Source organism: Rhamphochromis sp. 'chilingali', assembly GCF_963969265.1.
Source record: "Rhamphochromis sp. 'chilingali' genome assembly, chromosome: 11".
Taxonomy (NCBI): domain Eukaryota; kingdom Metazoa; phylum Chordata; class Actinopteri; order Cichliformes; family Cichlidae; genus Rhamphochromis; species Rhamphochromis sp. 'chilingali'.
Genome location: NC_137938.1, coordinates 28,516,919 through 28,533,601, shown reverse-complemented (window position 1 = coordinate 28,533,601; position 16,683 = coordinate 28,516,919). Strand labels below are relative to the sequence as shown.

General features: G+C 39.0%; 1 protein-coding gene across 1 annotated transcript in view; it reads left to right on the top strand.

The window, feature by feature from the left end:
- myom3 (myomesin 3) overlaps nt 1-16,683 on the top strand; it is a 77,666-nt gene that overhangs the window by 25,626 nt on the left and 35,357 nt on the right. The window contains exons 10-14 of the mRNA XM_080895514.1: nt 634-795; nt 6,227-6,368; nt 8,700-8,899; nt 11,002-11,055; nt 14,932-15,059. Coding sequence (XP_080751640.1) covers nt 634-795; nt 6,227-6,368; nt 8,700-8,899; nt 11,002-11,055; nt 14,932-15,059 — 686 coding nt within the window. The remainder of the gene's footprint in view (nt 1-633; nt 796-6,226; nt 6,369-8,699; nt 8,900-11,001; nt 11,056-14,931; nt 15,060-16,683) is intronic.

The window sequence follows — 16,683 nt, the reverse complement described above, 5'->3', positions numbered from 1 at the left end:
AACAATAGTATGAAATGTCTTCAAAGTTATTCAGGATGTGTCCAAGTGGGAGCAAACAGGATACGTCCCAGGACTGAACCTTGCGGCACACCACGGGATAAAGCAGCAGGAGATGACACAAAATTAGTAAAAGCAAGTGTAACACTCCAATGAGAGGGATGGGAAGAAAATAAGTCAAAATGCCCACCCACGTTCTAAATCTCTTAATCAGGGTACTACGATTAACTGTGTCAAAGCAGCTGACAGACGCAAGAGTATAAGGATTGAATAGTTACCTGCATTTCATCTCATTTTATGTGCTAAAATTTCATTTGAATTTCAGTAGAGTGAATCTGGCTGAAAGTTCTCTAAAATGTTGTGAACAGTTCAAACTTCTGGTAGTTGGTTGGCCAACACTTTTTATAATGTTTTGGAAATGAAGGCAGTTTTGAAATTTTCCTAAAATTAAAAGAGGGTGAATAATGGCCTCATTAAAATATGAAGGGACACAGCCAGAAGTTAAAGTTAAAGCATTAATTACCTCGAGTCTAGTGGTGTGAAAGACCTTTTTGAACAGTGAAGTTGGTAAAATGAAAGTAATGGGTCATAAAAGCATTATTCTTGACTTTTTAGCTTGCTTTTTCTATTTTCCAGGTGTACAACTGCATCAATCCAGCAATGTGGAGATTAAAACATTTGACACCAAGGCCGTCATCACCTTAAGGGCTGCACACAAGGAGGATGAAGGTCTTTATACTGCAAGACTGAGAACCACAGATGGAATCCAAGAGCACAGCGCTTTTGTCTATCTCACAGGTGAAATACTCTAAAATGTTAGCCTACACTTACAATTTATCAATGCATTAGAGTCCAAAGATTAATGGATCTAATATAAATACTGAAGCTGGCTTTGGCGCTTTCAAAATTATCCACTAATGTGAAAATATACCTCCACAGCCTCACTGAGAGAAAATTAAGACCACTTTTCATGTGCAAATGCTTAGCATGAACAAACAGCAAACCTCCAGATGCATTAGTTTAGCTTAAAGTTTAGAAACAATAGGAAACCCTCAGCTGGCTCTCAAAAGGATCATCATGATTATAAAAAAACCCAACATACCATTCATGTAGTCTTAAAAACTGTCACGGGGGGGTGGGCCGGTGTGTTTGAGGTGTGGACCAAAAATGCGGACACAAAAAAAAAATTGCGGTATAACAAAAAGCGAGCCGTTTATATCTGGGCTGATGTCGAAACAAAAACAAAGCAATGCAAACTGGAAAAAAACTAACCTGAAACCTAAATGGGGAAAAACTAAAACATAAAAACTGACTTGAACATGGTCGGAACAGGATTCATGGAAAAACTATGACAAGAGATAAATGGACAATGAACAGGCGAAAGGAAACTCTGTGACAAGATGTGACTTGACCTGGTGAAGACAGAAGACATAAATACACTGAAGGGTAATGAGGGAAGTGGAAACACCTGGGGAAACACAGCTGACACAAATGAACCTGAATGCCACAGGGGAAGTACAACTAAACACATTGAGCATGGAACGGACTCTTCACAATAAAACAGGAAACATAATAGAATGTAGACATGACAACACGAGCTTGACAACGTGGAAGCGCATACATGAAACAGACAAAGGAGAGACGAAAGTACTGGCACAGCTAAAAGTACAACATAGAGGACAACACAGACTTACACCAAAGACAGGAAAAGACTCATAAACTCAGAGATATGGATGAAACTAAACTAAAGAATAAAAACCAACTAAACTCTAACTAAATAATAACACAAGAGCTTCACATTATTTCAATATAACATAAGAAATTTCTTGACCACGTGCTTCTTTCCTTCTGACGTCTCTTTTATAACCACCAGTCACAGTCTTGTAATATCCCACATTTTCACTGTTTTTACAAACACACCTAAGCAGAACATGCATCTGAAAACAGAGTGCTCTTCATTTGTTCCTTGAAGTGCCCAGCACTCTTGGTCATATTACAAATTTTGCAAACATTTTTAAAATAACTGAATGTGAATTCATTTTAAGCATATTTACCATCAATGGTCATTGTATTAATTACCTCTTGCTTGTGCTTGGTTGGACCCAATTTACTTTTAGAGCTGCTTCAATTTGTATTGGTATAGATTCAACAAAGTGCTGGAAACTCTGCAAACATGATAGCATCAGACAGTTGCTGCAGATTTGTCAGCTGCACATCCATCATGTAAATCTCCCATTCCACTAAGTCTTGATGGTGCTCTATTGGATTGAAATCTGGTCACTGTGGAGGCCATCATGTCCTGCTGGAAGCAGCTATCATAAGATTATACAGGGTGGTCATAAAGGGATGGACATGGCCAGCAACAATAATGCAGGAGAGATCCATGATCTCATGTTGTTTACATCCAATTCTGACCTCTCTCATCTAAAAGCTGCAGAAAATTGAAACTAACGTTTTTCTCAGTCTTCTGTTGTTCAGATATGGGGAGCCTGTTTGAACTGTTGCCTCAGTTTCTTGTCATAGCTGACAGCTCGAAGCAATCTGGTGGTTCTCCTCTGAACTCTGGAATCAGCAAGGCTTTTTCACCTAGATAGCTGCAACTCTCTGGATATTTTCTCTTTTTTTCAATCATTCTCTGTAAATTCTATAGATGTTGGCAAATCTCTGTAGGTAAAACATTTTCTGAAATACTCAGACCAGCCCGTCTGATACAAACAACCATGGCACATTCAAAGTTAGCTAAAGCACTTTTCTTTTCTGTTCTAATGCTTGGTTTGAACTTTGGATTTCCTAGATGCATTGAGTTTCTGCCAAGTGAGTAATTCTCCCCCCAAAGGGAGGGAGTATGTAATCAGTTGCATTTGTTTGTCTGGCTCTCTGTTTGTTAGCCATCTAGCATCTACAGTTTTCAAAAAAATAATTTCCAAATTTTATGTGATGGTAGATGCTAATAACAGATTCAACTGATTTCATTTTGGTGAAAATCGGGTGTAAACGTCAAATTTGCACCAAATTTGAAAATCAGTAAAAATTTTATATGATCCACAATTTTTTTGTGGATCATCGTCAAACCTCACAACAATAGGCCTTGGGAACATGAGTACCTAGGTTGCCTAGGCATTACCTGCTTCTATTTACATAATAACATATATAGTGGTAACAGTTAATGCTTATCTAAGCAGATGATGAAATGTATGATTCATTTTGCAGACACGTTGCTTTTTTTGAAGTACGTAGCTTGTTTTCAACGACTTCCTAAAGCCACTCATAGGCATTGTGCCACGCTTGTAAGTGGGTGTCAGATCACATCAGAAACTCCTCAAATATTTAGTGTCTTCTTTGAAGAACTTGCCCAGCTGTCTTTCAAATTATACGCTTTGTTTGATGTGATGTTTTCAGTCCTCGGCAAAATGACAAATAATGACAAAGTGTGATCTTGTCACCTGTGCGTACAAAATATATGTCTTTTGGAAAATATAATCGTCTTTTTTTACTTTCGAGTTCAGAGCAAACATTCCTCCAAACATTATTTGTATTCACCAGATTTTGGTTCTAGTTTCATTTCCTTTCAGCAAACTGATTCACACAGGGAAATTGCACCATCAATCAAAATATTTCTCTGTCGAGGGCTTGTTAACTTTGTTCGATGAAAGTATATATTTTTCATATGCCACTTTCTTCTTTCGACATGCAAATAAACCAGAGAGAAGCTCACACTTGAGTCATCAACTTGAAATCTAAGCAGCATTTGTGTTTTAAAGTAATTGTAGTGCTTGTTCATGTATGTATTCAACCTTAAGTCCCACAGCGACAGCATGAAGTGCTCTGAATCATTCATGAGCTCCTGTGCACATACATCGATAACACATCTGAGCCCAAATAAACACACGTATACGGACACTTAATGCAAGGTAAATCTCAAATACTTGAGATACTCGCTCTCTCTTTTGTTTGGGAGCTCGTTTTTTTCACCAGAGCTGTAGGTACTAATTTTGGAATCAGGGAAGGTCTCTGAATGTGTGTTTTTTCCATCATTCAGCCATCATATTAGCATTACAAATGGGGGGGTTTGCAATAAAAAACAAATAAGAAATGAAGGATGGGAGCGAGGGTGGCTGGTGGATGCGCATTTAAAAAGGAACGAGATATGTTTCCTATTTAAATGTTGACTTAAGCCTTTTGTTAAAAAAAAACAACAATCTATTCTCAGCATCAAGAAAAGGTTTGCAAACATGTCACGCTATGTTATTCAAGTCTGCTTTGAATTATTTCTTCATTTCTTTTTTGTCCTTTTCGCTATGTCTGTGTGTGTGTGTGTGTGTGTGTGTACATGTTTAGGCATCTTTGTGAGGACAGAAATTAGTTGCGGGGACCAGCAGTCACTTATGGGAACAAAATTCCCGTCCCCACGAGTTTGAAGACATTTTTGAGGGTCAAAATGGGGTTTTGGTGTCAAGGTTATAATTACGTACAATTACGGGTGTCAAACTCCAGGCATCGAGGGCCGGTGTCCTGCAGTTTTTAGATGTGTCCTTGATCCAATATAGCTGATTTAAATTAATAAATGACCTCCTCAACATGTCTTAAAGTTCTTCAGAGGCCTGACAATGAATTAATCATTTGATTCAGGTGTGTTGACCCAGGATGAGATCTAAAACCTGCAGGACACCCACCCTCAAGGCCTGGAGTTCGACACCCCTGGGTAAGGGTTTCATGGTTAGGGTTGCGGTGAGCAGCGAGGGAAAGCATTATGTCAGATGCTGACAGACAGATGTCCTCACTAAGACATGAAAACAAATGTGTGTGTGTGTGTGTGTGTGTGTGTGTGTGTGTGTGTGTGTGTGTGTGTGTGTGTGTGTGTGTGTGTGTGTCAAATTTGAGACGGCAGGAGATTTGAAAGTTCAGAGATTAACACACACTTGATCTGTTATAATATCAAAATCTAAAGCCAAAGTCTTGTTTGTGTTCAGAACAGCTTTTTCCATAACCAGCTTTGAGCATCAGTATCGTGGGATATATCAAGTTTAAAGTAGCAAAACTTCACTAATGCAGGGTCTGTGATGTAGATCATCAGAAAAAAACGACTGCTACCGGTGAACTTTGATCTGTTTTCTGATCATTTGCTGGAGAAGACTTCAAAAGGTGCATTTTAGGTAAACTTTCCAGGGAGATCACCATGTGGGATAGGTGGCTGGTCAAAACAAGTTAGAGCTCATGGAAGGTCTTATTTGTACCTATATGTTCTCTACCACCCCGTCTTTTAGCAATGATTCCATCTCTGTCTAAACAATTTTCTAATAAACCATAACTTAACTGTCACTAATGGCTCTGAAATGGAAGAATTACATTTGTTCACATGTTCTTTTGGATAAAAAAAACTGGATCAAAGAACATCAGGTACTTGAGACACTGTTTTTTTTTTTTAATCTTTCCAATTTGAGCACACAGAATTTATTTTATATAGAATATCTCCTGGAGTAACTTAACATGTGGAGTGGCAACTATTGATTACTTTAAAATCATTGATAATCCTTTGGTCATTAGGAGAAACACACAATAGCAGGTCAACAAAGCAAAACTCGTTTTTGATATTGTCGTCACTGGCAGGCGGGTGGCATGAATGCCCAACTTTGTGAACATGATCATTTGAGACTGACACAATGTAGGATTTTCAAATTGATGCCATAGGTGCATCTACTAAAAATCTTGGACAGGAATCTCAGTGATCTTGACCTCAAGGTCAGAGGTCAAATTTTCTGAAAATCTTGCAGACATGAAAACTTAAGAAACCCAGGATTGGTGGCCATTTTTTTTACTTTCAGGCTTATATGTTTGAATCGATTGCATGAACTAGATTGCTGTAGATCCTATTATTAAACTTTCCAGTTCCTTTTTCCCTTGGTTTTACACATCTCCTCCTCCTTTGGCTCACTATCTTTCTCCTACTTTGTTTGTTGGAAAAACAAACCCTGTGTTTCCACAGTAAACGATTTAGTTGAGTGCTAAACTGGAAATCCAATAAATATATTCCAAATAATGTGAAAAAAGCAGCACATCACAAACTTCTCTGTCAGCTGGGACAAATTGCTCCTGTTTGACTTGTTTACTGGTTCATTCAGCTTTCATTAGAACTACACAAATTCAGTTCAGTTATTAGTACATAGCTGGGGGCTGAATATTTCTATGCCGTTTTTCTTCTCGCTAACTGACTCTCTGCTGACATCCATAGATGCATCGGCTGCAGTGGTGGGCGGTCCCGCGTCTCCTCTCGCAGTGCAGGTGTCTGACGTGAACAAGGACTACGTTTTCCTGACTTGGCAGCCGCCCAGCGCTGATGGAGCTTCACCTGTGCAGGGATATTATGTGGAACGGTGAGAATCGCGATGTACCGCTTACTTCAAATATTCCGTTGGGTTCAAATGAATCGGGTAAAACAAAGTGAAAGCTGACACTGAAAGTTTATTTCAGACCTTTGAAAACTAGCTGACAGTGTTGGCAAATCAACAGTCCACTGAGCAGGTGTTTATCCTGTTGACATAGAAATGTGCTTCTTTGTATATTTTAGGATTTCTAGATTTTCCCTTTTAAAAAGTTAATGATTTAACAGCTTTGGTGCAATCACATCCATCTGCACTTTCTTTCCAAATGTGTCCACACACTTTTAGATTTCAACAAACCCGAGCATGTCCCAGGGCTAGAGGTGAGGTACACCCCACCTCTGTATTCGGACAAATTTTTCCTATCATTTTCTATATTACACAACACTGTCCAGAAGACAGAGTGTCACGGTCCTAGTGACCCAGTGTTTTGTGTTATTATTAGTTTTTGATTACATCATGGTTTATCACTGTTAGTGTTGTGGTTTCTGTTTTGTATTTCTAGCGCTCTAAGTTCTGCAGTATTTCTTGATTTCTAGTTCTTGGTTTTTGTTCATGTGCCCTTTATGTTCAGTGTAGGTTTAGTTCTGTCTTCATGTTTATTTTCTTGTTCCCCAGTCAGTCGTGTCTCATGTCACTCCTGTCCCTGTGCTCCGTGTTCCCTCTGTTCAGTATCAAGTCCGTGCACTTGTGCCTGTCGTGTGGTTCCTGTTTTATTTTGATAGTCTTGTGTTCTGTGTTCAGTGTTTGGAGCTTTGCTTTACTCCTGTCTCCTTACGTCTGATTAGTCCCAGCTGTGTTTCCACCCGTTTCCATGCTCTCGGTTTTCAACCTGTGTATTGTAGTCCTCACACACACTGAGCAAGTGTGCTGTCACGTTGTACCTTAACTACTCTGTGTGTTTTTCCTCCATGCTCCTTGTAGTTGTTTCCCAGTTTAGTTCCTTAGCTTCCCAGTGTCTTAGTGTTTTGATTTTAGTTCGTATTTCTAGTTCCTCGCTTTAAGGCTTTGTTTTTTGTATGAAGAGTCATTTACAGCCAAAATAATGCTGCCTTCTTTAGTTCACTCCTTCATTGTCCGTGAGTCCTGCATTTGGGTCCTACATCCTGCCTGCCACACAGCAAACCATGGCATCGAGTCACCTTCATGTTTTTTACATATTGCAAATGCAATGTTAGGGTTTCTTTTTCTTTCTTTTTTTTAACCTTGAAAATTGACTGATGAAATTTCGATTGTCAGAACTGTTTTTGTTTTGTTTTTTTCATTGTGTTCATATTGATTTTTACATTAAGCTTCTACATTAAGTCATTGCTTTGGTTGGTGATTTATCATGTCATTTAAATATCAATTAAAATGACAGCTGATTATGTCATTTAAACAGGCACTTAATCAACTGATGAACTGTGAGACAATTAGTCTGACTACGCTACCTTTTCAGACTGTGTGCATGTTTGAATTCAGTAAAACAACGAAAGAAAAGTATTGACGAAAAGATTACAGGTTTTCATTGCCAGAAATATCCAGCACAGAGATTGGATCTCCTACAGTGAGCTCACGTTGATTTGGCATTCATTAAAATGCTTATTTTAGATTGGACTCTCAGTGATTTCCTGTACTGCAAGTCAACATGTGACCAACAGTAAGCCTACACTGCTAACCCTTCTGTGTGCTTCTGCTGCTGAGGAATTTGAATTGGACATATTAAGTTGGCAGAGCCCTAATGAGATGGATGGTATACATGGTAATTATCAACCCTCAACTGTGTGTTAACAGCAGACTCAAAGGCTCTCTGAGGAGAACAGCTACTGGAGCTATCACCAAAATCAGTCAGTCAGGATCACCTGAACATGTGTGCTCATATATTTGCATTTCTGCATTTCATGTTCGTTTGTGTATTTTCTTCTTTAGTCACAGCACACAGCTCTAAACGCTACTGGTTACTGAACAACGAAACAAAGTGTAGGATGCTTCCCAGTTCCCTAGCAACCCCCCCGTCTGGTTAGAAAAGTGGCAACAGTTTGTCATTGATGTCGTACAATTTGAGCCTGGACTTGTACTTAAAAAACATTTTTGTTCTGTTTTTGGAGCCTTGTTATTTTCGCGATGCTCTCTGGTCACAATTATACTCTTTTGTGGCGTACATACTGGCTGTTATGTGGGATAAAGTGTTTCAGAATTGGTGTTATAATACTGTACCCCGCAGACTGCACCTAGTGTTGTTCAAACACAATGGCTTAGTTCTTTGTTTTTCTTGTACAATTTTTTTTTTCTTTATTACTGTATTTTCAGGACTGACTTCTCCCTCGCACCGTGTGTCCTTTTCAGATGTGACCTCAGCCAGGGTGAGTGGGTGCGCTGCAATGTGGATATTCAAAAGATTTGCCATTACCCAGTGTTTGGGCTGAAGGAAGGAACTCTGTACCAGTTCAGAGTACGTAGTGTGAACCAGGCCGGTGCAGGGCGCCCCTCCAAAGCCACGAAGCCCGTCGTCACTGCAGACCCCCTGGAACACACCAGGACTATGGGTAACACATTAAACATCAACACTGACATATAAAAAGCTTTAAAATGTGTTAATGTTGCTGGTTTTTCCTGCATCGTCTAATTTATTTGTGGAGTGAAATTTAAACCTGACCAGCAGAATACCTCAAGAGCTTTGTCTTTTTGGCGTCTGATATCATAAATAATGCCAAAGTATGCACAACAAATATGCATGAGTGCTTAAGTGGAGGAACTTTCCCCGATCAATTAGCAAGTGGAAAAAACACTCTCCTGAAATTCCTTAAATTACTGAATCAGGCTTTGCGATGCAGTTGTATTTATTCCTTAATCATAATTAATTAATTGTTTGAGTTCATAAAAAAAGATAAAGAAATAAAGAAAATGTTCCCAGTCTCTAAGATGTCATTTTGTCTCTTGGGCAGCCTTGATGATGTAAGATCACAGGCACTAAAACTGTCCTATCAGTTAGCTGTCAGGTTCATGTACTTCATGTGGTTTGTAAAAATGGGGGAACTTGCATGACACATCAAAGTGTTTTTCTTTGGTAGAACTTTTGGATGTCTGACAAAAGATGCATAAAGATGCTTTTCTGGCTCTAGAGAAAGTTGATCTACTTTGAAAACCAAAAATGTAAGATTATAGAGTCAGAAGGAAGAAGAATTTCTTCTCATACCTTGAGATTTTCATCTGGACTTTACTGACTTAAATCTCTGACTAAACTGTTGGCTTTCAAGCTGCATTGTGGGTAATGAGAGGAAAACATGGCGTGTGCCAGAGTGAAAAGGTGTCAGTGTATCATTATTTCCTTCATTCAGACTAATGTTAGGTCACCTTTATTTATATAGTACATTTCAAACAAGAGCTGTTGACTCATAGCTCCACATGAACAGACTCCTGCTTCCTAGAAAAGATCCTTGAAGTTTCAGCACTTTTCTACATATTTCAATTTATGGTCTTTTGAGAGCCAGAGTCAAAGAAAGTTTAAATTCCTCCACTAAACATAGCAGACATAATCAAGCACTGTGGTTTGCAAATGCAGTTGCTCCATAAGTGCTATTGGAGGACAAATGCCTACCAAATCAGCACAATGGGTGGGTTTACCACTGTTATCAAGGGGTACTTTACATAGCTAGCACCCTGCCCCAAGGACAACAACTTAAAATACCTTTGGATTCAGGTGGATATGGTTGTCTCCAGTGAGTGATTAGAGAAAAAATATGTTCCCTCTCGCTTGTAGTTAGTTAGAGTGGACCTAATGGCAGAAAAAAGATAGAAATGCAGCTTAATCATTGGGCAATTCTGTCTGAAATCGGGCTCAAAATCGTATGCAGCTGTTGGGTTGTTGCTGACTGTGATCGCAGCATATGATTTACATTATTTTTGAACACATCAAGCCATTGAGCGACCCCTGCGCCTTTTCATGGAAGCATCTGCGTGCACTATGTATCCCCACTTATTTATTCAGGCTTTTCCTTTAATTTGTCACTCATCTGCATCTACAAATGACTACAGGGAGCATCAACAATGCATTATCAGTTCGTTCCTACTGTTTATTCACCTCATCTGCCTCAGTTGCCATGTTACACCTGCAAGGAAATCAGCACTACCAGAGGGAAAAGATGTAGGTGTGCAGATTTAGATCTCACTTTGTAGAGCCGCGGGCTTTTGCAGTTGTTTCTCTGACAGCTTCTTAATTACATTGTGGGGTAGAACACATTATTTCCTAAAAGATTACGTATTTTAAAGCTTTTCTGTTTGGTCAACGGTGTAATGTTGGAATGAGCAATTAATAAGATGCGATGTGGATCGTGGAGTGTGTGCGTGCCTGTGTGTAACTGGGAGGACAGATGGACTCTGGTCAGATGCTGTGGATCATTAAACACAGATGAAGGACAGACAGAAGGCTGACTTGCCTCCGGCCTGCTCTCCATCCTCCCATGTCGGTCTAGCTCACTTCTTTGTGTCTCTCTGAGTCTGACTTTCTTATCAGTGGCTGCTCCTCTAACATTAATACAATAATATTGTTATCGCAAGCTCATATATAACTTCATTACCCTGGTACCACGTTCCTTTCTATCCTCTCTATCTTCAACCTATATCTATCTGTTTTGTTCTCCTTTCACAGTGGTTACAGTGGACAGAGGAAGGACCATTACTATCACAAAAGATGAACTGGAAGGTGAGAACCTTTATTTTTATTTCAGTGCATAATTTTGTCCGAAAAACAAGCCACTTGAACATTTTCCCCATTGATTTAAAACAGCATCCATGTTTTACCGGCACGCATGGTGCCTCCTTTATGCCTGCAGGATCCCTCGGGGTTTGTGGCTTAATGCATCTTTATATTATATTTAACAATGAGCTGCAGTAATTGTATGACTGTAGCAATGAGCATTTGCTCCATTTACAGAACTGAAAAGAATGAACAATCCCTGGCGGTGTCCTAGTAAATGCACATAATGGCTCGAGCTAGTGTGAATGCCTGTGAAGAGGGCTGATAACCTTGGCAATGTAACCCACGGACAGATAAAAAGGAAAGCGGGAGGAGGAATTTGTGTTTGTGGAGCCATCTAAAACATGTAGCACAGGGAGTCCATTTATACTCTTTATTCTGTTCTCCAGAGGAGGTTTAGAGCAGAAGGAGTGTATACATGTATAACAAAGAAGTGCATGTGTGCAGCTTTTAACAGAAGTGAAATGACATAGCACTGCAACATCCTGAACTTCTAAGATCAGTCTCCATCCAGACTGACTCTGTTGCAGTACACATAACTTCGGACACTCCCTTGTCCAGATTGTATGTTGTGTGTAGAATGAAGAATCAGAATATTTGAAAGGTTATATGCTGTAGAGCTGTGGGAGGGTTGGAGAGAAACTAAGCCGAATGAATGTGATGTATGTAGTTTGCTAATGCTGTCTCACTGACCTTTGTTCCTCTAAAATTAAACTTGGATCCCTTTTTTATTATTTATGATCTATAAAAAATTGTGACGTTTGGAGGTCTGACCTTTGTTTGACTTTTGAAGGTGGAGTGCATGGCATGAAAAGTTTGAGAGCCACTAAATTATGGTCTCTAAGTTCAATGAAAGAGGAAACTTTCTCCCTTATTTTGGCTTTCTGAAAAGGGGAGGCTAGCCTCCAGATTAGAAAAGTGAGCTAAAAAAGTCACAACCAAAACAGGATGTGACTTTTGTAGTTAATAAAAAAGGCATCTAACTCTTCCTTATTACTGAGTTTATGGTCTCAAGCTCTAGTTTCAAAGTCTTCTGTATTATGTAAGTTTACATTTAGAGTTGCATTTAAAGTTAAATATGTTGTAGATAAAATAGGGTATTGGAAAACTGTAAACTGAGAGAAACAGCTAGCTAGTTTTTATTAATTTCAACAAAAGCAAAATATAAAAATGACAGTGTACTTTTATAAGTGGCTTCATAAGTACTTTGAATCGATCCCGTTGAACTGCCAAGCTAATCTTGGCTTGATCTTCATCTTGGGGACCCTGATTTACAAAATCATACCATATCACCCTATTAGAGCACTTCGCTCTGCAGGCCTACTTGTTGTTCCTAGAGTATTTAAAAGTAGAATGGGAGGGAGAGCCTTCAGTTTTCAGGCCCCTCTTCTGTGGAACCAGCTTCCAGTTTGGATTCGGGAGACAGACACTATCTCTACTTTTAAGATTAGGCTTAAAACTTTCCTTTTTGCTAAAGCATATAGTTAGGGCTGGACCAGGTGACCCTGAATCCTCCCTTAGTTATGCTGCAATAGACGTAGGCTGCCGTGGGATTCCCATGATGCATTGAGTTTTTCCTTTCCAGTCACCTTTCTCACTCACTATGTGTTAACAGACCTCTCTGCATTGAATCATATCTGTTATTAACCTCTGTCTCTCTTCCACAGCATGTCTTTTATCCTGTCTTCCTTCTCTCACCCCAACCGGTCGCAGCAGAGGGCCCCGCGCTTCCCTGAGCCTGGTTCTGCTGGAGGTTTCTTCCTGTTAAAAGGGAGTTTTTCCTTCCCACTGTCGCCAAAGTGCTTGCTCATAGGGGGTCATATGATTGTTGGGTTTTTCTCTGTATCTATGAAGCGCCTTGAGGTGACTTTTGTTGTGATTTGGCGCTATATAAATAAAATTGAATTGAAATTGAATTGAATCTCGATGTTGTATTCATTATGTTTGAGGCCATATATTCATCAGCACTGTGCAAAGACTATAGGAGCCCAGGGTTTTAATGACCTCATATGATCACTGAAAAAAGAATTAAGGTTAAAGTTGGCATTGGTTTCACTTAGCAGACAAAGATGTCAGGTTGTAAGTTTTATGAAATTCATTTCAGTTTTATTTAAATAGCGCAAAGTCACAATGGTTACCTCAGAGAACTCTATATTACAGAGAACCCCCCCAAAATGAGCATGCACTTGGTGACAGTGGGAAGAAAAAACTCCATTTTAACAGGAAGAAATCTTCGCCACAGTTCCCAGACATGTATTGTTGTTCATTTCCTTTTGTGTACAGTATACACACCGTATGGGAGAAAACTTCAGTCTGCCATGTTGAATCATTACGTGTAAATAATAAAATGCTAAACACTTTTATGTTTGACATTTAAAGATGTGCTGCAGTCATCTTCTTTTGAACTGAGGTCAGGTGACTGACTTCACCAATCAGGTGCATTCCACTTACTGTCCCTAAATGCTCATTTTAGCTGCACATTAAACATAATTTTCCTACTGCTTGGTTGTTTAAAAAAAAAAAAGAGTGCATTAAAATGACTATATTGTTTGGCTTCAAACAGAGTTTGATTAAGCACTTTAAGAGCCACAAAAATCAAATCATTTCCCTTAAATTAGCATATTCAACAGTCAAACAATACAGCATTGAATAAACAGATAAATGTTCAAAAGAAATGTAAATGCAAAAACAGTAAAGCTGCAAAGTACATAAACCATTTAGAGACCAAAAAATATTCACTGTGATTAACATCCCTCTTATGGACAATATTTGATTATTTGATTACCAAGTATTGTTGGCTTGTTGTGCAAGCCTGTGCTTTAAAACTCAGTCCTGGAGGCATTGTTATGCTCATTATGAAGCACATGTGTGGGGTTATTAGTGATGGCTTGGCTTTTACTGTGTACTTGTTTGTTTGTTTGTTTGTTTGTTTGTTTGTTTGTTTGTTTATAGAGCTCTATCAGGGATCTTTGGGTTCTTATAATAAATGTAAAACTGGTGTTAGTTGTTCTTTTAGCCTGTTCTTGTCTTTCTGGAGCAACAAATGAAAGAAATGCAAGCATGCATTAAATAGAGGAGGTGAAATATGTTATAATTACTCTCTCATCTACCCCGCTGAGAAAACCCGTACAACCACCGATGAGCCTGCTTAATAATATCTGTGTTCTCAGTAAACTTTCATTTCTCTTCACATATACCACACAAATATGTGTATGTCTTCACAGTTTCACAGCATTCATTAAAAATAGTCCCCTCCCAGAAAATGGGTTTAAGGAGCCTATCATTGCTTTTGTCTGTCATCAGCAGATTTTACTACATGGCTTTATGGTTTTTTCCGTAACTGCTGCAGCACTACATGAATTTTTTTTTTAAAGCACAGTGTGTCCTGCTGCTCAGATACTCCTCTGTATACTAACAAAGGTTTGCTGCCTCTACCATCCCTCTCTCTTCACTACTCTTTCAGCTGTGGAGCTCTTCTCTGATCCACACTGCAGCTCTACAAACTCTACAAGGAATACAAACGTGCAGAGACAGATGGGACACTTCTGGCTAAACCTGAACACTTCTATTGTCCTTGAATCATTTGGAGTGTCACTGAAAGTATTTGACTACATGTTATCTGCTATACTTAGGTATTAGAAAAGGAGGTGAGACTGGGGTAGCCAGGTGCTGTGCACACATTCAGCAGCAAAGCATTTTAAGAGAAAGAGAATCAAACGCAGCTTCTCAGCCAACACTTTTTTGGATTTTCATTCTCATTGACCTTGTTCTAACTTTTGCATTTGTCATCCTCCGCCTCCTACTCCTGTCTTTGCTCTCTAGGTCGAATCAAAGCTCCTTTTCCTCCCACAAATGTCCACGCCTGCGAGGTGAGCGACACCTACGTGGTGCTGAGCTGGACCGAGCCTGAACCCAGAGGCAGGGAGCCGCTCACCTTCTACATGGAGCGGGTCAGTCACGGCACATAAATATTCATATTACAACAACTTAGAAGACTCTGATTGGCTGCAGGCCTCCCCGAGGGTCTTGGTTAAACTTCTTTCATCTTATGAGCTCATAAGTGAAGTTTTAGTGCATCTACTAAAAATCATTTTTAGATCAATCACATCTGAACATAATTTAAACTTGGAGAAACATCTCCAATCTTTGTAGCAGCCAGTAGAAAATCTCCTCACAGCGACTTGAATCTGGTCACTATAACATATCAGAGGTTTATTATCAAGCTGATTTGTTTTGATCCGCTATTTGAAAAAGTGGCCTGCTCTGGGAGTCAGGGTTAATCTGAAGTCATGTGATATGTTGTCTGAAGAACTGCAAACTAAAATCGCAATGATAACTGTTCATGCCAGAAGAGGAGAAAAACTGAAAGATGAGGATATCATGATTAGATTTTAGATTTCTAAGATGGCTGGATAATTGAGATAAACTTATACAGTTTAATTTACAAATCTGAGAAATGAGACTGATTACCTTCTGTGAAGTTTTACAAATTGGCTTTTATTTCATTTTAAAAAGACCTGCCTCTGAATTAAAAATATATGCATATGTGGGAAATGGACAGCAGTAAAATGTTAAACATTCATTTGAGCCGAAGCTCCTTAACTCCATAATTATAGATTAAGAAAATGTAATGGGCCTGTGTAAGTTGAAAACCCAGCAGAATTTTCACCAGAGTCTGCAGCTTCTGCACTTTACGAAGCAGTATATCATGTTTCAGCTAATTGCTTCCATTTTACTGCAGCTTTAGTGTTTTGGTTCAGTCTCGAGTCACATAGCATCACACATCATTGTTGCCTGCAGCATGCATACAGCTGTTTTTAGCAACAATAGACTTGATGTACTTTACCTACTCTGTACCAAACAGAATACAATGATTGCATCTAGCTGGCAACCACAGTATTCAGCAACTTAAAACCTCAGCAGACGACAGAGAGCAATCCAGACCTGATAGAGCAGTGATTTTTATACCTTCAGGTTTCCAACAAAAGTTTCATGTTGCTCTGTAGATGCTGGATTAATAGTTCCATCTTAAGGAAGCGATGATCCAGAAAACATCTACACCTTTAAGATTTCTGAACAAACACGCACCTACTATGGTAAAAGACATTAAAAAATATCTACATTTAAATTACAATTAGATATAAACTCACCTGGCTACTCTGCTAAGTAAATCTTTTCAAGTTCATATATCTACGTTTATCACATTGCAGCATCTAAATGCATTTAGATGCTCGCAATCACAGAATTGGGAAGAAAGGGAATTTAAGTGACTTTAAACATGGAATAGTTGTTGTCACAAGATGGGCTGGTGTAAGTATTATAGAAAGTGCAAATCTACTTGGATTTTCACACAAAACCAGCCCAGTTGTTTAAAGAGAATGGTCTGAAGAAAAAAAAAGAAAATGTCTAGTAAGTGTCAATTCTCTGTGTGGAAATATCCTGTTGATGCCAGAGGCCAGAAGACATTGGCTGAAACTCACAGCAAGGCAACAGAAATTCAAATAACCATTCCCTATAACCAAGTTATGCAGAAGAGCTTCTCTGAACAATCAATATGTCAGACCTTGAAGCACA